Source organism: Hyperolius riggenbachi, chromosome 1 (genome assembly GCF_040937935.1).
Source record: "Hyperolius riggenbachi isolate aHypRig1 chromosome 1, aHypRig1.pri, whole genome shotgun sequence".
Classification (NCBI taxonomy): domain Eukaryota; kingdom Metazoa; phylum Chordata; class Amphibia; order Anura; family Hyperoliidae; genus Hyperolius; species Hyperolius riggenbachi.
In genome coordinates this window covers 172,324,913-172,347,026 of record NC_090646.1, presented here as the reverse complement: position 1 = coordinate 172,347,026, position 22,114 = coordinate 172,324,913, and the positions used below count along the sequence as shown (strand labels likewise).

Below are 22,114 nucleotides of genomic sequence, written 5' to 3'. Positions count from 1 at the left end.
ATTGGAAAAAATAGCATAGTCACTAGGGGCGTGTAAGCCTACGGTCCTCAAGTGGTTAAGGTATAGGCTATTCTAAAAGGACAAAGGAGGTAGTTTTACAAAGTGGGATCTGTAAAGTAGGATAAGTGGGATAAGTCTTGGAGCTATGCATGTGAAAAAGGCATGACATGTTGGTGATTTTTAAATAATAATAAAAATAATAATAATAACAATGGCAATTATTATTGCTGTATTATTATTATTATTATTATTAGTATTATTATTCAGCTCTTTCTTTTTTGTTATATTTAGAAATATCACTGCATGATTTTGGAGGCTGAAATCAAACCTTACCAAACCTTGCTTGAGTCTTCATATTTAGTCATCCTTGTCTTCTTTGTTATTTGACACAGTTTGAAGTTCTTATTTATGAAATAATTGCCCATATTTCTAATAGCTCATTTGGACTACAGATTTCTGCTCTTAATCTCCCAGGCCTATACAGTTGTCATTGAATTTATTAGAGCAATGAACTCATATTTCTATTATACAAATTACAACAGAAAGAGGAACTCTCTAGCAGGGAACAAGGTCAGAAAGTTCTGCAGCGCTCACTAATGAGTTTCCCAAGAGATACTTATAATTCACTTATAGCTATTGTCACTGCTGCATAAGCAGATAGTATATAAAGCATAAAATGATTAGTGAACGGAACATGGAGGCTGCCATCTATATTATCTTAACCAATGCCAGTTGCCTCATGGTCATGCTGATCTTGTAACTTCAGTAGAGTATTGGGTATTCACTAGGATCAAGCATGTAGCTGCCAGTGCATTCAGATTTGAGCCATAACATCTGGTCTTCATACAATAGTTATGTGGGCTGAGAATCACCAAAACATATTGATAAGTTGTTTTCAAATGAAACAAAGATGGTAGCCTTCATTGATTATATAACTTTGAATTAAAGGAACACTATTGTGAAAAATGTTAACTTTTAAAATAGATGTAAACAATACAAATATGAAGTAGGTTTCTTCCAGAGTAAAATTAGCTATTCATAAGGAGTTGGGCTAGTCCAAAACCGGTCAGTTCTGTCAGATTTCTACTAGATACTGGAAATGACAGCAGCATAGGAGAAACCTAATTTATAGCACATTTTATTCTAGGAGAAATGCACTTTTAATTTATGTGTTTTCATGTAATTTAAAATTTTCTACAATAGTGGTTTGCGTTTATGGCTGAAACTTTGCATACTAACCACCTTCTCTTTTTCCTTTTATTTTAAAGAGAAACTCCGACCAAGAATTGAACTTTATCCCAATCAGTAGCTGATACCTCCTTTTACATGATAAATCTATTCCTTTTCACAAACAGAGCATCAGGGGGCACTGTATGGCTGATATTGTGGTGAACCCCCCCCCCCCCCTTCCCCCCACAAGAAACCCCTCCCACAAGAAAATTACGTACTCCTGGCAGTTTCCTCTCTGTGAACCTTGCTGTATTGTGGGAAATAGCTGTTTACAGCTGTTTCCAACTGCCAAAAACTATGCAGCAGCTACATCACCTGTCAACGGTAAAATGTTCACTGGAGTTCCTCTTTAAATAAAAAGATAACTTGTAAAGGACCCCTGTATGGTTCTGCTAGCTCTGGGATTCTAAACACACTCAGCCTAAAATGCCAGGGGGGGGAAGTGTAACTTTTATTTATATAAAAACTTGGCTGAGGAATACACAAAGTTAATACAACGTTAATCAGCTATCTAATTGTATTCATAAGTAATCCACACATTCAGTGTTCAGCTAGCCCATGTCTGGGCTCTTGTAGTTCAGGGCTGGAGGGCAGAATACTTTAGCACTCATATCCTTTGTCCCACTCAATATCATATTAAACACTCTAATACTGACAAATAGAATTAGATATCTGGTTATTCACTGATTCATTTTTGTGGATGTCACAGCCCAATTTTTACATGTATTTCAATAATTATTACATGGAACTGAGATTCCAATTATGGCAAATACTTGGAATCTTGTCTTCCAGGGATTTGTAGGATGTGAAAAGCACACTCACATAGCCCCTTAAGTGAAAGTGTCATTAGGGCCTTGCTGTAACATTGATTGTCGTGTAACTATTTCAACTAATGTACCCTTCTTAAACTTAAAGATTGTATACAAATGTAAGACACAAGTAAGCTTTAGGTTAACAAGAATGGTTGCATGGCCACCTAGCTTTTCATCCTCCCAGGCCAGCTAGGCTGGCTTCAGCCTGTAGTGTTGGTGGTATAGTGGTGAGCATAGCTGCCCTCCAAGCAGTTGACCTGGGTTCAATTCCTGGCAAATGTATGTGAGTGTGCTTTTCACATCCTACAAATCCCTGGAAGACAAGATCCTCCTCCTCCGTGGAAGGAGGGAAGGAGGCTGTTGTGGGGTGCTATTTGAGGAATAACAAGGAGCAAGCTGACAAGCCTACAAGAGCCTAACTAAACTTTCCCTAGCAGAGTCTGTCAGCAGCTGATCCTTCACTAATTACTGTAGGCAGATGAGTGACTGTAATGGCTGGCACTGCCTGCCTTTTATAAGGGGGGGGGGGTGGGGCTCCAGGAGTGAGTGTAGTCTGATTGGTGACAATGTGCCTGCTGATTGTGATGTAGAGGGTCAAAGTTGACCGTAATGGAGCATTATGGGGGCGAACCGAACTTCCGGAAAAGTTCGCCTTCGCCGGTAAATGTGAATCACCCAAAGTTTGCCTAGAACCGTTTGTGGGTGAACCGTTCAGCCCATCTCTAGTTGATACACATTTGGTTGCAGTTTGTCAGAAGATTGACTGACATTGGAGCAGGTATGTACAGTTTAAACTGATTTTGACTTGCCCAATTTCAGTATATAACCAAATCTACAACTTAAAATAGCATTTCATCAATCATGTCTATCTATACCTGAGTATACCTGAGTATACTGGCTTCACCTCATAGGCCTTTTTTTACCATGGATAGCTGAACTGCTCTTTTGTCAAGCATTTCAGCCACCCGACTGCCAGCCACAAGCACCGTTCAGCTGCATTTGCAGAAAAATGGCAGCACTCGGTAACACCACACATGTCATGTTTCACATGCAATGTTGTTACCTAAACGTGAAAAAACATCCCTTGTCATGTGAGCATGGCAACCACTGTGCTCAGATGCAGCTACATGAGGGGACACCCTCAGTTATTCTTGTTTATTAATAAAATAGCGCAGAGAGGATACAATGACATGGAATGGGCAGATGTTATTAAATGCATATCGCTATATAATATAGTGAAGGGATATTTGAAATGTTTTCTGTCTTGCTATAGTTGTAGAAAAAAAATACTGTTTGACTATATGCTACCATTAAGCTCAACGCATAGTAAACACATGCTGCACATGCTGATGCATTAAGAATGCCCAGTTAATGTGTCCTATGGGTACAATAGCCTTTGTTAAATTTGTACAGTATATTTTATGTGACTCACAATATGCTCATTTTTATGTTACCCTTTATTAGAGTTTATTGCTGCAGCACAAATGAAACATTTTTTTGATAGTCTAAGCACATTGTTGTTCTGTTTATTCTTGCTTAAAGCCAAAACTAGCAAGAGCGCATGTGAAGATAAGGAACTAATTGCAAGAGGTTACCAAATGAAATATAAACTATATGTTACTTTGTTAGACAAGTTTAACAAGGTTCAAAACACTACCATCACACTGCGCTAGAGTGAACCCGATCAGGCTCTGCTATTTCCACCTGAGCCCAAATGGAAAAGCGTTACTATGCCTGCACTGGATGGCGGTAGGTAAATATTAACCTCACCGTTCTTCGGGGGTCCCAGTGTGATCTGCATGCTCATTCAGGGTGTATATATTAACCTCCCTAGCATTATTGACGGTTACAAACGTCAATACAAAGCATGCTGTGAACAGTATTGATGTGCATACACGTCAATACTCTCCTGCACTGTACTAGACCTGCACTGTATACTAGACCCTTGCTTCACACATTTTGGCAAGTTACAGGAAAAAAGAAAGGTTATGAAAATTAATTGGATCACTTTTTGCACAGAAATCCTGGGGAAATTGAATGCCAGGGAGGCTAAAGTATCAAAAGGCAGATGATCAGCAGAACAGCCAGGCAATGTACTTTGTTTAAAATGAAATAAATAAGGCAGCATCCATAGTCTTCTCACTTAAGGTGTCATTTAATTGGCTTCTCACTAAATTGGCCCTAAACTATGATGGTAAATGAGGCACAGCTAGTGGCAAGACTACACACTTTATAAAGCACAGTGGAAGATGCCAGTGCTAAATAATCTTATACAATAAAATCCCTGTTTCGCTGCGTCTAGCTGTCCCTGTGTCCCTGTTTTTTGCTACTGCACATGTGCGCAGTAACGGACAGCTGGATGGGACCAGGGAGCGAGGCGGGCAAGGGAGGTGGGCGAGGCGGGTGGGCACGCACACGCGCACTGGTGGCGGCAGCAAAAAAAACAAAGACCTAGAGCCCGTTTTTAAATGGCTTGGGTCTACTAGTAAATACAGGTAATCCCCGGGTAACGAACGAGATAGGGACTGTAGGCTCGTTCTTAACCTGAATCCATCCTTAAGTCGGGATGCTGTGCCATCTGTGTTCCCTGTGCTTCCAGTGTCCCCCCTCTGTCTTTCGTGCCCTCCCTCTTTGTCTCTCGTGCCCCCCTCTGTGTCTCTCGTGCCCTGTAATGCAGAGTATGCGCAGCGGAAGGCACAACAAGTCTCACCTTCTTCCATGGCGGCTCCGGGCCAATCAGCGGTGTCCTCTCGCCCCTCAATGTTCCTCCTGGCAGCTTCCCTAGTGTCACGTAATGACGCAATCAGAAGGAGACCCCGTGGCTCCTTCTGATTGCATCATTACCCAACGCTATGGAAACCGCTGGGAGGAACATTGAGGGGTGAGAGTACGCCGCTGAGTGGCCCGGAGCTGCCATGGAAGAAGGTGAGACTTGTTGCGCCCTCCGCTGCGCATACTCTGCATTAGGAAAGTGGGCACAAGAGGTAGTCCCCGGGCTGCGTGACGTCATCGCGGCGGGTCAGCAGGCGTTCGTATCGTATCGTCGGGTCATTCGTAAGTCGGGCGTTCGTAATCCGGGGACTACCTGTAATAATATAGTTTTTTTGTTTTTCCTGTTCCTGTCCTGTTATCACGAAGATTTATACGAAAGTGTTAGTTAGTGAGTAGATATCTCTCAAACAGGGAAACACACAGCAGTAAAACTCCTCAAGTGATTCTAATCTGTCTCCACACTATTCATAACAAAAAAATATATTTTTTTTCCTTTGAATTAAATCTTCTCTGTGGGCCTCCTCCCACATGACTGTGTTTATACAGTTACTAAAGTAAGTTTCCTGCCATGACAAAATGCATTTCATGTATAATTTACACTCATTTACATGTGACTAATTTACATATTTGTGCTGCTACTAAGCCCATTACCACTCTAATTCTCAAAGCTTGAATAAAGCGGTAATCTTTCTCCTGCAACATGCAGAGCAATTGTGTAACTGAAAACTGTCTCTAAGTAATTCATCCAGACAAGTATAAACATTTTTCACAGTTCTCAGATTTTCTTATGTGTCTTCACAGCCTCTTATCAAGATACAGTGATGCTTGTTGTGTCCGAAGATAAATCACCTGGCCATCCCTAGAGTAATTCCACTGCATTCAAGTAGCAGGGCTCTCTCTGCCATGCTTTTGCTGTCTCTTCAAGGACATATCAGATCTGCACTAAGACACGTTAGCAGTTTTTTTTTAAGAAAATGTACAAACCGCTCAAAAATAAAATAAGTGATAAGCAGTGTGAGTTCACACATTGGAGGGATTTATTACATGTAATATTACCGTTTGGGTGGCACAGTTGGTAAGAGGGAACCACTCTTGCCCTGCAGCACCAGAGTGTCTGGTTTGAATATCAACCAAGATTCTATGTGTGTGTAGATTGTTTTTTTTTTATTATTATTATTATTTATTGTATTTATAAAGCACCAACATATTATGCAGCACTGGACAATAAATACATACAATGATACAAAGGATGACAGATGTAACGTAACAAGGTTTTACAACATAGGACAAAGTTATACAAGGCAAACAGGATACAAAATACATGATCATGACATTTTAGGGTGGTTATGTAGGCCCAGTAATACATGTAAGAGGCGGTCATAGGAAAGGAGCACACGTTGATGTAGAATACAGTAGGAAAGGGGGGACCATGCCAACATCTTACAATCTAAGGTAAGGGGAGATGAACTCACTAGGTAGGGCTGTAGAATAAGTATTCAGTAGAGAATTACTGTGTGGCAGGGGGTGAGTAGGCCATCCTAAAGAGGTGGGTTTTGTGAGCTTGCTTGAATATGTTGAAGAAAGTTGCAAGGGAGTTACAGGGGGAGAGAGCGGGTCTTGAGAAATCCTGCAGGTGAGCATGGGGGTGGGAAATGTGTGGGGAAGTTACGTGAAGGCCATTAGAGAACTGGAGGGAGTGGCCTGGTGTATACCTGTGAACAAGTTTTGAGATGTAGGTAAGGCAAGTTTTATGCACAGATTTATAGGCCAGGCATAAAATCTTGAAACCTATCCTGAGTCAGATAGGGAGCCAGTGCAGGGATTTACAGAGGGGGATGTGGATACGGAGCGGTGATAAGAATGGATGAGTCTGGCAGCTGTGGGAATTTTGTTCTTTATATTTATGTGTAAATATACACAGTAGACCATCCTCTACTCCTCCAGTCCCTCCAGTTAATGGGTATTTATGAACTCACCCTGGCCTGGCTCTCATCCTACCTCTCCAACCGCTCCTTCACAACCTTCTTCAAAGAGTCCTCATCCACCCCCAGCCACTTCTCGGTGGTGGTCCCCCAAGGCTTGGTCCTTGGCCCCCTACTGTTCTCCCTATGCACATCCTCCATTGGCAAGGTTATCTCCTTCATGGGTTTTAACTATCATCTGTATGCAGATGACACACAGATTTATCCCCACACCCCTGACATAACCACCACTACCATGGACAAGATCTTCTCCTGCCTATCAGCCATTTCCTCCTGGATGTTCTCTAGGTCAGAGTTCCCCAACCTTGTCCTCAAGGCCCACCAACAGTGCATGTTTTGTAGAAATCCACACAGGTAGGTAATCAGCTCTGCTGAGACACTAATTACCTCACATGTGCATGTTTGTGGTTTTCTGCAAAACATGTACTGTTGGTGGGCCTTGAGGACAGGGTTGGGGAACTCTGCTCTAGGTACTTGAAACTAAACCTGGACAAAATGGAATGTATGATCTTCCCACCCCAGAACCTCCCAGATGTGCATGTCACTGTTAACCACACTACCATTTGCCCTCTCAAGCCCTCTGTCTGGGTGTCACCCTGGACTCCGCACTCTCCTCACCCCCACATCCAAAACCTCACAAAGTCCTGCAAATTCCACCTCCACAACATCTTCAAGATCCGCCCTTTCCTGACCTTTTCACCACCAAGCTCCTCATCCATGCCCTCATAATTTCCTATCTTGACTACTGCAATGCCCTTCTGTCTGGTCTCCCTGTGATCCAAATTGCCCCACTGCAGTCCGTCATGAATGCAGCTGCAGGAATAATCCACTCTTCCCTTCACTCCACACAACCAGCTCCCCTCTGTGAATCCCTCCACTAGCTTCCTATCCAGTCCAAAATAAGATTCAAGATATTGTGTCTGGCCTACAAATCTGTCCACAAAACCTGCCCAACATTTCCAATCTTACTCAGAGGTACACACCTAGCCGTTCACTCTGCTCCTCCAATGAACTTTGTCTGACCACCCCTCTCATCACCCAGTCCCTTGTATGACTCCAGGACTTCTTAAGAGCTGCTACAACACTATGGAACTCCCTACCTCCCCCATGAGGGCTGTGCCCTCCAACATCTTCAAAAAGGCCCTCAAAATGCACCTTTTCACTCTGGCCTACCACCCTCACTGTTGCTGTAAACCCGCAGCTGAACTCTTGTCCCCTACCTTTTGTGTTTCTACCTCTCCCTTTAGATTGTAAGCCTTTGGCAGGGCCCTCCTCCTTGTGTCTCCTACCTGTTCACGGACCTCCATTACCGTACACCCATCCTATGGATCTGAGTGAACTCTTGAGTGAACTCGACTGGCCTAGCCTCCATGTTCCCATCCAGTGACTGACTAAGCATTACTGTGTAATCATGCTGTGCTGCATGATCTGGTTTGCATGTATTTCTGTATTGCCCTATTGCTGTATGTCACCCCTAAATATTGTCTGTAATCTTAACTAATGTCCAGCACTGTGTAATAAAAATAAAGCATTCACTTTTCTCACTGTCTTTGTCTCTCTACCTCCTATCAAACAGACAACACAAGATGGAGTGATAAACCCCTCCCTCCACCTACCTGCCCGCAGTGGGACCTGTTCTGGCTTCTAGAGCTTGCTGCATATCCTGGGAGCAAATGATTCACTTAGCAGACACTCATTCTGCACTTCTCTATGAAATTTGTACACCATACTAACCCTATGTTTTATCTGCGATTGTTTGCCGTGAATCAACCACATGGCTAATCCCTGGGCCTTTCTCATGGGATACTTTAGTAAGAGAGAAAGGCCTGATTAACCACAATATCCAACGTATGATTCTTGTCTGCTCATTCCTAATCCGTGACACGAGGATAAGTATGACAGCCTAGAACGTGCAGTTTTAAAAACTTGTTGATAAAGGAAGTTCCAACATTTCTATCTAGATTGGTTTTCTTAATGTTAATAAAAGTAAACACACACACACATCATACACTAGCCATCAATATCTATGCACTGGTTTACCTACCTGTAAAGTGGACGATGCTTTCTCCATGTTGCCCCAGCTAAGAACCCAGACTTGGTCATGTGACTTATCATAATGCAATTTCACTGGGATTGGATCTGTGTTCACTACCTACAAAAGTAAGTCATAAATAAGTCCAACTTGCCACTTAGTCTTTTCTTAGATTGCTTAGCAAAGATTATCTGATCATATTAAGCTGAATTAGCCACCTATGATGCAGCTTGCCCATTATAATTGTCCAACTGGTTCATGAGTGGGTCAATGTGACTATATTGTAAGAGCTTGATTAGCCAACCCTGTGGCTCCTTAGGTCAAAGCTTAACAAATTTGTGGGGAATACCATTTTTTTAAAAGTCTTAAGCTTTTATAAATAATCATGTCAGTGACAAACTATGTTCACTCACTCATAATTCTAGATTATTTTCTTTGTAGTTATAGTAATTGTAGTGGTCAGAACAGAGAAGACGGGTGTTTGGACTTAAATGTAGTGAGTAGCAGATGCGATTATGGTCCAGCTCATTTTCAAATGGGAGGGTGAAGGCAATTAATTTAGCATCTGTCTGCTGCTTTTGTGCTTGCTAACAATTGGCAATGGCACTGGAGAGGCAGGGGCAGCACTGCACTGAGTCACATCTGAGCATTGCTGAAGCCTTGCTCAGAAATAGCATTTTTTTTTTTTTAGCTGCTGGGCGAGCACAATATGTTTAAAACACTTAAAAACTCTGCCATTCAGTCACATGAAATTGTAGGCACATGTAACTTGGTGGCCAGCAAATGGAAGGTTGAATTATCTGACAAATGCAAAGTTTGGCAGGTTTCACACTAGCATCCAGCGTTATAGGTGCAGTGCGATCGGATGACCGCACCGTGATGTTAGAAAAAGCCTTTAGAGATTTGTTCCATTGGCAATTATTATGATTCTTTTTGCACACACATTGTTTGAAAGAGTTTCAAGGTCATTGCAATACTGAAAACACCGAGAAACACTTTACTTCTCCTTTTCTATTGACATCAGTACTTTGGTGATCAGTTTCTATTTTTGACAAGAATGTAAATAATTAACTTTAAATCTAAGTGAGATGACAAAATTAAAATTGTTTTCTCCTTCCTCTGGATCAACAGGGATATTTCAGGGAGCAGGCTGGTGTTGTACTTTGTTCTCTGGTTGAACTCGATGGACGTATGTCTTTTTTCAACCAAAATAACTATGTAACTATGTAACTATGTTAACAGCCATTCAATTAGGGGTAAGAATATTGTTATGGTTCTCTCTTAAGGTACCCATACGTCGATCGATCATCCAATTCGATAATTATTATCAAATTTTATGAAAATTAGTGCCGCCAAGTGCAATCCCAATTGAAAATGCATCCAGTTTTAGGTCGAGCATGTCGAGACGGCAGATGCGGCATCACAAGGCCAATTCCAGATTGATTTCAGCATGAAATTGATCAGGAACAGGCCTGTGGTATATGGGCAGGCAACAGATCTTTCTCCGATCAGATTTGATCAGAGAGAGATCTGTCGCTTGGTTGATCTGCCCATACATCGTCTCATGCATGGGCACCTTATGTCTCATGTTGTAGATGCTGAAATGCTGATAAGATGTATCACTGCATATTACCAAATGATATTAACAGATTTAAGGATTTTATGCCTTCTGACATTTTCCATTGACAATTTAATGAATTTGTACTTAACACGACACTAATAGGCTTTGTTATAGTACACTGTTTTAAAATACATATTTCTACAAATGATCTATGCGTGTAAGATGACATGTAAGGAGAAACAAATGGGCACCACACTGGCGTGTGATATTTCCTGTATTTTTACATCGTATTCCTTTTCTTGTTTGTCAAGGAAGGTACCAGCTGGCTAATTAAGTGCAGCTAATTTAAACTAATGATATAGATCCTCAGGATAATACACTAATGACTAGTTGAGATTGCCAATGACATATAAGAGTACTCTAGGGCTATTTCAACAAGCTTTTCCTGCATTCCAGCTGAACCAGTTTTCCTGTTCACCAACAAAATATAGCCATTGTTTGGCCTAGCAGTGCTTTGAATGGGTTATGACACCTATATCTCCATTGTCTACATGTATGTCTGACACATACATAATTAGAAAAAATATATAATCGTAATCGTATATGAGAAAGGGTTTGCAGCATATCAAAAAGCCTGATTCTAGTGGTAGTGATAAGCTAAACACTACTTTGTAAAAGGAATGATCAGCTTAACCACTTGCCGACCGCCTACTTCATATTGGCGGCGGCAAAGTGGCAGCCCCAGGACCACGTAACGCAGATTGGCGTCAGGTCCTGGGGCACTCTCTGGCCGGGGATCGCGCGCTGGGATGCGCGCGCATCCACCGGCAATAGGCTCCGCCCACCCGCGACATCAACCCGCCGGCCAATCGGAAGCGCCGGCGGGTTGTTAACCCCGCGATCGCCGCTACAAAGTGTATAATACACTTTGTAATGTATACAAAGTGTATTATACAGGCTGCCTCCTGCCCTGGTGGTCCCAGTGTCCGAGGGACCACCAGGGCAGGCTGCAGCCACCCTAGTCTGCACCCAAACACACTGATCTGCCCCCCCCTGCCCCCTGATCGCCCACAGTACCCCTCAGACCCCCCCCTGCCCACCCCCCAGACCACCATTTGCACACAATCACCCCCCTAATCACCCATCAATCACTCCCTGTCACTATCTGTCAACGCTATTTTTTTTTTAGTCCCTAAACTGCCCCCTGCTCCCTCCTGATCACCCCCCCACCCCTTAGATTCTCCCCAGACCCCCCCAGACCCTCCCCCCCCTGCGTACTGTATGCATCTATCCCCCCTGATCAACTGTCAATCACCTGTCAATCACCTGTCAATCACCTGTCAATCACCCGTCAATCACCCCCTGTCACTGCCACCCATCAATCAGCCCCTAACCTGCCCCTTGCGGGCAATCTGATCACCCACCCACACCAATAGATCGCCCGCAGATCCGACATCAGATCACCTCCCAAATCCATCGTTTACATCTATTCTCTCCTCTAAACACCCACTAATTACCCATCAATCACCCATCAATCACCCCCTATCACCACCTGTCACTGTTACCCATCAGATTAGACCCTTGCGGGCACCCAATCGCCCGCCCACACACTCAGATTGCCCTCAACCCCCCCCCTTATCGATTCGCCAGTGCATTATTTACATCCGTTCTTCCCTGTAATAACCCACTGATCACCTGTCAATCACCCCCTGTCACTGCCACCCATCAATCACCCCCTGTCACTGCCACCCATCAATCAGCCCCTAACCTGCCCCTTGCGGGCAATCTGATCACCCACCCACACCAATAGATCGCCCGCAGATCCGACATCAGATCACCTCCCAAATCCATCGTTTACATCTATTCTCTCCTCTAAACACCCACTAATTACCCATCAATCACCCCCTATCACCACCTGTCACTGTTACCCATCAGATTAGACCCTTGCGGGCACCCAATCGCCCGCCCACACACTCAGATTGCCCTCAACCCCCCCCCCCCTTATCGATTCGCCAGTGCATTATTTACATCCGTTCTTCCCTGTAATAACCCACTGATCACCTGTCAATCACCCCCTGTCACTGCCACCCATCAATCACCCCCTGTCACTGCCACCCATCAATCAGCCCCTAACCTGCCCCTTGCGGGCAATCTGATCACCCACACACCAATAGATCGCCCGCAGATCCGACATCAGATCACCTCCCAAATCCATCGTTTACATCTATTCTCTCCTCTAAACACCCACTAATTACCCATCAATCACCCCCTATCACCACCTGTCACTGTTACCCATCAGATTAGACCCTAATCTGCCCCTTGCGGGCACCCAATCACCCGCCCACACGCTCAGATTGCCCTCAGACCCCCCCCCCTTATCAATTCGCCAGTGCAATATTTACATCTGTTATTCCCTGTAATAACCCACTGATCACCTGTCAATCACCCATCAATCACCCCCTGTCACTGCCACCCATCAATCACCCCCTGTCACTGCCACCCATCAATCAGCCCCTAACCTGCCCCTTGCGGGCAATCTGATCACCCACCCACACCAATAGATCGCCCGCAGATCCGACATCAGATCACCTCCCAAGTGCAGTGTTTACATCTCTTCTCTCCTCTAAACACCCACTAATTACCCATCAATCACCCCCTATCACCACCTGTCACTGTTACCCATCAGATTAGACCCTAATCTGCCCCTTGCGGGCACCCAATCACCCGCCCACACCTCAGAACGCCCTCAGACCCCAGCCCTGATCACCTCGCTAGTGCATTGCTTGCATCTATTTCCCCCCTCTAATCACACCTTGAGACACCCATAAATCACCTCCTGTCACCCCCTAGCACACCTACCCATCAGATCAGGCCCTAATTTGCCCCGTGTGGGCTCCTGATCACTCGGCCAAACCCTCAGATCCCCCTCAGACCCCCTTCCGATCACCTCCCCAGTGCATTGATTGCATCTATTTTCCCCTCTAACCGCCCCCTGAGACACCCATCAATCACCTCCTGTCACCCCCCTAGCACTCCTATCCATCAGATCAGGCCCAATACATCCTGTCATCTAAGAGGCCACCCTGCTTATGACCGTTTCCACAAAATTTGCCCTCTCATAGACCACCTGTCATCAAAATTTGCAGATGCTTATACCCCTGAACAGTCATTTTGAGAAATTTGGTTTCCAGACTACTCACAGTTTTGGGCCCGTAAAATGCCAGGGCAGTATAGGAACCCCACAAGTGACCCCATTTTAGAAAGAAGACACCCCAAGGTATTCTGTTAGGTGTATGATGAGTTCATAGAAGATTTTATTTTTTGTCACAAGTTAGCGGAAATTGGATTTTTATTGTTTTTTTTCACAAAGTGTCATTTTTCACTAACTTGTGACAAAAAATAAAATCTTCTATGAACTCACCATACCCCTAACGGAATACCTTGGGGTGTCGTCTTTCTAAAATGGGGTCACTTGTGGGGTTCCTATACTGCCCTGGCATTTTAGGGGCCCTAAACCGTGGGGAGTAGTCTAGAAAACAAATGCCTCAAAATGACCTGTGAATAGGACGTTGGGCCCCTTAGCGCACCTAGGCTGCAAAAAAGTGTCACACATGTAGTATCGCCATACTCAGGAGAAGTAGTATAATGTGTTTTGTGGTGTATTTTTACACATACCCATGCTGGGTGGGAGAAATCTCTCTGTAAATGGACAATTGTGTGTAAAAAAAATCAAAAATGTGTCATTTACAGAGATATTTCTCCCACCCAGCATGGTTATATGTAAAAATACACCACAAAACACATTATACTACTTCTTCTGAGTACGGCGATACCACATGTGTGACACTTTTTTGCAGCCTAACTGTGCTAAGGGGCCCAAAGTCCAATGAGTACCTTTAGGATTTCACAGGTCATTTTGAGACATTTGGGTTCAAGACGACTACTCACGGTTTAGGGCCCCTAAAATGCCAGGGCAGTATTGGAACCCCACAAATGACCCCATTCTAGAAAGAAGACACCCCAAGGTATTCCGTTAGGAGTATGGTGAGTTCATAGAAGATTTTATTTTTTGTCACAAGTTAGCGGAAATAGATATGTATTGTTTTTTTTTTCACAAAGTGTCATTTTCCGCTAACTTGTGACAAAAGAAAAATCTTCTATGAACTCACCATACCCCTAACGGAATACCTTGGGGTGTCTTCATTCTAAAATGGGGTCACTTGTGGGGTTCCTATACTGCCCTGGCATTTTAGGGGCCCTAAACCGTGAGGAGTAGTCTAGAATCCAAATGCCTCAAAATGACCTGTGAATAGGACGTTAGGCCCCTTAGCGCACCTAGGTTGCAAAAAAGTGTCACACATGTGGTATCGCCGTACTCAGAAGAAGTAGTATAATGTGTTTTGAGGTGTATTTTTATACATACCCATGCTGGGTGGGAGAAATCTCTCTGTAAATGGACAATTGTGTGTAAAAAAAATCAAATAATTGTCATTTACAGAGATATTTCTCCCACCTAGCATCTGTATGTGTAAAAATACACCCCAAAACACATTATACTACTTCTCCTGAGTACGGCGGTACCACATGTGTGGCACTTTCTTGCACCCTAAGTGCGCTAAGGGGCCCAAAGTCCAATGAGTACCTTTAGGATTTCACAGGTCATTTTGCGACATTTGGTTTCAAGACTACTCCTCACGGTTTAGGGCCCCTAAAATGCCAGGGCAGTATAGGAACCCCACAAATGACCCCATTTTAGAAAGAAGACACCCCAAGGTATTCCGTTAGGAGTATGGTGAGTTCATAGAAGATTTTATTTTTGTCACAAGTTAGCAGAAAATGACACTTTGTGAAAAAAAACAATTCAAATCAATTTCCGCTAACTTGTGACAAAAAAAAAAAAATCTTCTATGAACTCACCATCCTCCTAATGGAATACCTTGGGGTGTCTTCCTTCTAAAATGGGGTAATTTGTGGGATTCCTATACTGTCCTGGCATTTTAGGGGCCCTAAACCGTGAGGAGCAGTCTTGAAACGAAATTTCTCAAAATGACCTGTGAAATCCTAAAGGTACTCATTGGACTTTGGGCCCCTTAGCGCAGTTAGGGTGCAAAAAAGTGCCACACATGTGGTATCGCCGTACTCAGGAGAAGTAGTATAATGTGTTTTGGGGTGTATTTTTCCACATACCCATGCTGAGTGGGAGAAATATCTCTATAAATTGACAATTGTGTGTTAAAAAAAGAAAACAATTGTCATTTACGGAGATATTTCTCCCACCCAGCATGGGTATGTGTAAAAATACACCCCAAAACACATTATACTACTTCTCCTGAGTACAGCAATACCACATGTGTGGCACTTTTTTGCAGCCTAACTGCGCTAAGGGGCCCAAAGTCCAATGAGCATCTTTAGGCTTTACAGGGGTGCTTACAATTAGGCACCCCCCAAAATGCCAGGACAGTGAACACACCCCACAAATGACCCCATTTTGGAAAGTAGACACTTCAAGGTATTCAGAGAGGAGCATAGTGAGTCCGTGGCAGATTTCATTTTTTTTTTGTCGCAAGTTAGAAGAAATGGAAACTTTTTTTTTTTTTTTTTTTGTTACAAAGTGTCATTTTCCGCTAACTTGTGACAAAAAATAAAATCTTCTATGAACTCACCATGCCTCTCACTGAATACTTTGGGATGTCTTCTTTCCAAAATGGGGTCATTTGGGGGGTATTTGTACTATCCTGGAATTTTAGCCCCTCATGAAACCTGACAGGTGCGCAGAAAAGTCAGAGATGCTTGAAAATGGGAAAATTCACTTTTTGCACCATAGTTTGTAAACGCTATAACTTTTACCCAATCCAATAAATATACACTGAATGGGTTTTTTTTTATCAAAGACATGTAGCAGAATAACTTTCGCGCTCAAATGTATAGGAAATTTTACTTTATTTGAAAACTGTCAGCACAGAAAGTTAAAAAAGTCATTTTTTTGACAAAATTCATGTCTTTTTTGATGAATATAATAAAAACTAAAACTCGCAGCAGCAATCAAATAGCACCGAAAGAAAGCTGTATTAGTGACAAGAAAAGGAGGTAGAATTCATTTAGGTGGTAGGTTGTATGACTGAGCAATAAACCGTGAAAGCTGCAGTGGTCCGAATGGAAAAAAAGGCTCTGGTCCTTAAGGGGTTTTATGACTGCAGTCCTTAAGTGGTTAAATAATTAAATGATTACGTCTTTTAAAAGTGTTTGCCAGTTTCTGTGACCGACACTTTTAAACTATGGTTTTACACAGTGCTTATATATTTCAAGTGAGCAGGGCTGTGGAATGACACCCTAGTGTAATTATGGCAGATAAGCACTAATTTCCACCATAATTTATTAGATCATTCTATTAGAAATCTGATGATTTTAAAGGACCACTATCGCAAAAATCGAAAAATCTTAAAATACATGTAAACAAATACAGATAAGAAGTATGTTTCTTCCAGAGTAAAATGAGCCATAAATTACTTTTCTCCTATGTTACTGTCACTGTGGTAAGTAGTAGAAATCTGACAGAACCGACAGGTTTCGGACTAGCCTATCTCCTCATAGGGAATTCTCAGGGTTTTGTTTAGTTTCAAAAGCACTTATTGCATTGCAGTTACTCTCTCCAACTGTCAAAAAAGTGTGCAGCAAGCAGGGAGGCTGGACAGCATCATTCTATAAATAATTTTCAGGGAATGTCTTTATAAAGACTAAAAGGTCATGCTGAGAATCCCCAATAGAGAAATGGACTAGTTCAAAACCTGTCAGTTCTGTCAGATTTCTACTACCTACTGTAAGTTATAGCAACATAGAAAAGTAATTTATGACTCATTTTACTCTGGAAGAAACATACTTCTTATTTGTATACTGTATGTTTACATGTATTTCAAATTTTACACAATAGTGGTCCTTTAAAGGGACAGTCTGATTTTTTTAAACAGACAAAGAAGTGGTGAACTGTAATTGGATTGCTACTCATTTATAAAAAGAAACCTAATTCAGTTTTAGTGACAGCGATGTAAAGAAAAGTACAGCAACAGTTGCATGTAGTTCCCGCACTTCTTCAAGGTACATGTAAACAGAAATGAAGATAAATAGTATACTCCCCAGAAGAAGTTACCTAATGTTTGATAAGCAACCCTTTTATATTTAAAACACAAACATGAAAAAAAAAATACAAATGTTTTAAATGGAACCTTAACTGAGAGGGATATGGATGTTTCCTTTTAAACAATACCAGTTGTTTGGCAGTCCTGCTGATCTCTTTCGCAGCAGCAGTGGCTGAATCACACACCTGAAACAAGCATGCGGCTAATCCAGTCTGACTTCAGTCAGAGCACCTGATCTGCATGCTTGTTGAGGGGCTGTGGATAAAAGTGTTAGAGACACAAGATCAGCAGTAGAGTCAGGCAACTGGTATTATTTTAAAAGGAAAAATCCATATCCTTCTCAGTTTAGGTTCTCTTTAATGGTATATCCATCATAGAGGAGATTTAAAAAAAAAAGGTTCTGTAACGTGCATGCAAGCATAGAAGGTATGCTGGGATAGGATGCAAACTAAATTCCACAACAATGGAATAAGCAAACAATATGTAGAATCCACCAGTGCTTGCATGTACAGTACAGACCACTACAAGTGTATTGATAGAACTGGAAACTTGTTGAAATTAACTGTGTAAAAAGTAAGAGGGTACTTTTAACAAAAATAGGTGTTTAACCACACCATATTGTATAGGGTGTGTAAGACTGTTGTAACTTACTCTTTTGCTATATATCTAGGTATAGCAAAAGAGTACTTCAGTTGGATACTGAAGTGCCCCCATCCTTTCACTTCTACTTATTTCTATGCTGACATCATGAAGCTTTTGACAGTGACAGCAGTTAACGTGGCCCAAGGTGTGGCCTAAGGAGCAAGGGACGCTGAAAGAGCTCAACAAGGATTTTATATGCGCATTTGTTTCGACTAAATTGTAAGTGTACTACGTTTTAACTATTTTAATAAAAAAAGATTTTGCACTATGTCTGGCCCTGTTTGAGTCCTAGGAGCGCTGCCAACAAGGGGACCAGCCTGATGTCATCTGTAAAGTGATTATTGCTGGTCTGTGCTGGGTCAGCCAGATTGTGCAGTGAGAGGCTTTATTGATTATTCGGTGGTGGAGCACTGGGTGCTGATGTTAAAACTGGGAGCATGGGTGCAATAGAATCTACCTGAATCATACAGTATTACACTATTGGAGTGTTTTTCCTGTCTTTTATGGTTGGAGCAAGTAGGGGAAGGAAAATACGCTGGAACATTGAGCAAGTGCTGGCTGGGCCAGAAGCGTTGTTGGCTGATCCTGAGAAGGGCAGCTGTCATTTCTGGTGAGCGTACACTATAACTCAGGAAGTGTGAAGTTCCTTTATCCTTAAGAAAGTAGGAAGAAGATCTCTGTGGACTTTTATCACACTATAAACAAAGGACAATGGCCTCAATTCACTAAGCTTATCTCCTGTCTTTAATAACTCTTCTAGAGTTGTTACCATGGTGATAAGGCATGTAGTATTCAGGTAACATTTTACCTCAGGCAAACCTAAAGTTAACTCTTCTGTCTTTAAGTTAACTCTTCAATCCTTAAAATAACTCCAGAGTTAAAGACAGGCTGTTTATTAACTGCATGTGAAAATAACTACAGAGGAGGTAAATTAACTACAGAGGAGGTAAATTAACTACAGAGGAGGTAAAATAACTACAGAGGAGGTAAAATAACTACAGAGGAGGTAACTTAAGGAATGAAGAGATACGATAACTCTCTCTTATGTGGAGGTAAGTTTTCTCTTGCCTTATTATCTCCAGCATGATCTTAGTGAATTGAGGCCATTATCAGGAAACAGCTATTATAACCTTTGCCTGTTTTTTCATGTTTTATGTTAAGTTTTGAGCACTTTATCTGTGACTTTCTGTAGAGTGCCCTGTTCATCTTAGACATTTTTTAGAGAGTGATACACACACTTTTTACAGGTGCGATCCAGTTTAAGCTGTGATATATTGCAAAAGGAAACCATTTGAGGAGCGCACATTGTAGGTTGTGATTTTGACTATGAACAAAATACCTCAAACTTAAAGAGAAACCATAACCAAGAATTGAACTGCATCCCAATCGGTAGCGGATACCCCCTTTCCCGTGAGAAATCTATTCCTTTTCTCAAACGGATCATCAGGGAGATCTGTATGGCGGATTGTTGAAACCCCTCCCACAGTGTGATGTCAGGACCATGGTGCTGGCATCACACTGTGGGAGCCTTGCTGCATTGTGGGAAATAACAGCTATCTCCAACTGCCAAAAATGCAAGCAGCAGCTACTTCCACTGACATCACCTACCAGCAGTAAAAATGTCACCATGTGATAAATGTCAGAATGTAAATCAGGGAGCGGAATGATTTTACAATGAGCAAACACTGACTAAACCATGTATACTTAATTATTGTAAAAATTAGGCACCTTTTTTATTACATTATTTTCACTGGAGTTCCTCTTTAATGATTTTCACGTTACATCCAATATATACCAAATATGCTTCTATGAAAAAGGGGAAAAAACCTGCATGCTAACTCACTTGAGTTTATCATCATAAGCTGTAATCGGAAAAAATGTCATCAATTTATTTCACATTCTATCACTATGGTGATAAGAGATAGGCATGTTAAATATAGGAACATTTATAAGCACTTCTGTACTTTAGTCAACAAGAAAATATTATTTATGATTCTATAAATGTTACATAAATTAAAATTTCCAGATCTTTTATCGAACATTTTGTCAAAGTTCAATTACATTGTTCTCCATTACAGAAATATATATATGTTACGGCCAGAACCCGAAGTGTGGCCACTTCTAGTTCTGGCCAGCCACTTCGGGTTCTGGCCGGCCAATGTGCAAAGTGGCCGCAGCGCAGCGGCCAATGTTAGAAATGGAAAGTTTACATTTATTTTACAGCCGTCTCGCTGCGGCCAAATGTATTAAAAGTTGCTTAATTTAATTAAATATAGCCGGCGGCGATGTGATAGATGAAGCCGCCGGCTTTCGCACTGCCTCCTCCTCCTCTCCTCCTCCCCCCCGCCTCTCTCCTCTCCCCTGCCTCCTATACGACATACGGAGCAGCCGGGCGGGGACACGCGTGTCCCCCGAGAGTCGTTCGTCGCGGCAGGGGAATCCTGCCGTTCCTGCAGAGCGGGCGCTGGCAGAAGCAATGTCTGCAGCCTCCCCGCTCTGCTTCCCCTGCCGCGACGAACGACTCTCCCGGCGGCTCCGTATTGTATGGAAGGCGGGGACAAGGAGAGAGGCGGGGGGGGGGGAGAGAATCGGGGGGGGAGGCAGTGCGAAAGCCGGCGGCTTCATCTATCACATCGCCGCCGGCTATATTTAATTAAATTTAAGCAACTTTTAATACATTTGGCCGCAGCGAGACGACCGTAAAATAAGTGTAGCTTTGCATTTCTAACATTGGCCGCTGCGCTGCGGCCACTTCGCAAATTGGCCGGCCAGAAGCCGAAGTGGCCGGCCAGAACTAGAAGTGGCCACACTTCGGGTTCTGGCCGTAACATATACAAAAATCAAATATAACTTCAACCTCACTTCTCCGTACCACTAAGAATGGTACTATCTGCATAATATCAGGTCAAATTGAATCATCAAGAAACCTGGATGTGTAAATGAAGGATTGTGTTTAATTTTTTTAAATCAAATTGTTGAATTGATTTCAGCAAGTAAAACCTGCATAACAGAAACAATTCCACCTTACGCATTGCATTTATGTACTGAACAATACTGAGAGGTGCCAGAAAACAGCCATGATGGATCTCTTCTCTCAAAACTAGTTACAGCTTGCCATAAAACATAGGCATTAACAAGTGTCTGTGCAATTTCCCAAACACTGAATAGCACAGATGCGCTTTATGTAAGTTAATTTATTTCTGCAGCCTTATAGCTTCAGAGTCAAAAATTACTTTTGAATAAGCAAGTCGCGTACTGAGTTCCCAACAGCTGAACTTTTTACTTGCAAAATTTAATATCTATAACAGAGTGACCTTTAAAAAAAATTTTTACATTAAATAAATATAACCAAGTCAAATTAAATTGGTACACGATACAAGTAAATAATTAATGACATAGAATAGATTCACAATTAACATTTCTATAAACTGTGAAACAAGAGATGTGATGAAACATGCATAGCTATAGCAAAATAGCAGTAAGCACTAAAAAGTTCACAAATTCTAATCATAATATTGATTCTTAAGCATACATTATAACATCTACTTTCTGAGTCTACTTACAAACAGGTTCCACTCTCAGAGATTGTTAGTTGAATGTTTTTGTAAGTTGAGTCATGTGTTAAACAACTACATTATTTAGTTTTGGGCAACTCTGGATTTGGACATATAGTATAAACTATGTTTTTGGTTGTTTTCAATGTGCTTTTAAAGTGTGTTAAACTGCCTATAACAGTTCAAACAATACTGTTATATTTGACAGCAAAAACATGTAACAAAAAAAAAACAATATTGTATACTTCTGATTTACACAAATGCCAGGTACTGATACTGCAACATTCTAACTGATTTCTGATTCTGATTTCTACAAAAAGTTTTATTGTTTTTTGCCATTTTTGTTGAGAATGTCGGGTCATTTTTTTAAAGTAATTTTTTACAGAATACATAATA

The 22,114-nt window shown here is 42.0% G+C and overlaps 1 protein-coding gene across 2 annotated transcripts in view; it reads right to left on the bottom strand.

The window, feature by feature from the left end:
- FSTL5 (follistatin like 5) overlaps positions 1-22,114 on the bottom strand; it is a 913,616-nt gene that overhangs the window by 14,302 nt on the left and 877,200 nt on the right. For both annotated transcript variants that reach the window (XM_068278842.1, XM_068278843.1), the window contains one exon: positions 8,841-8,948. In XM_068278842.1, coding sequence (XP_068134943.1) covers positions 8,841-8,948 — 108 coding nt within the window. The remainder of the gene's footprint in view (positions 1-8,840; positions 8,949-22,114) is intronic.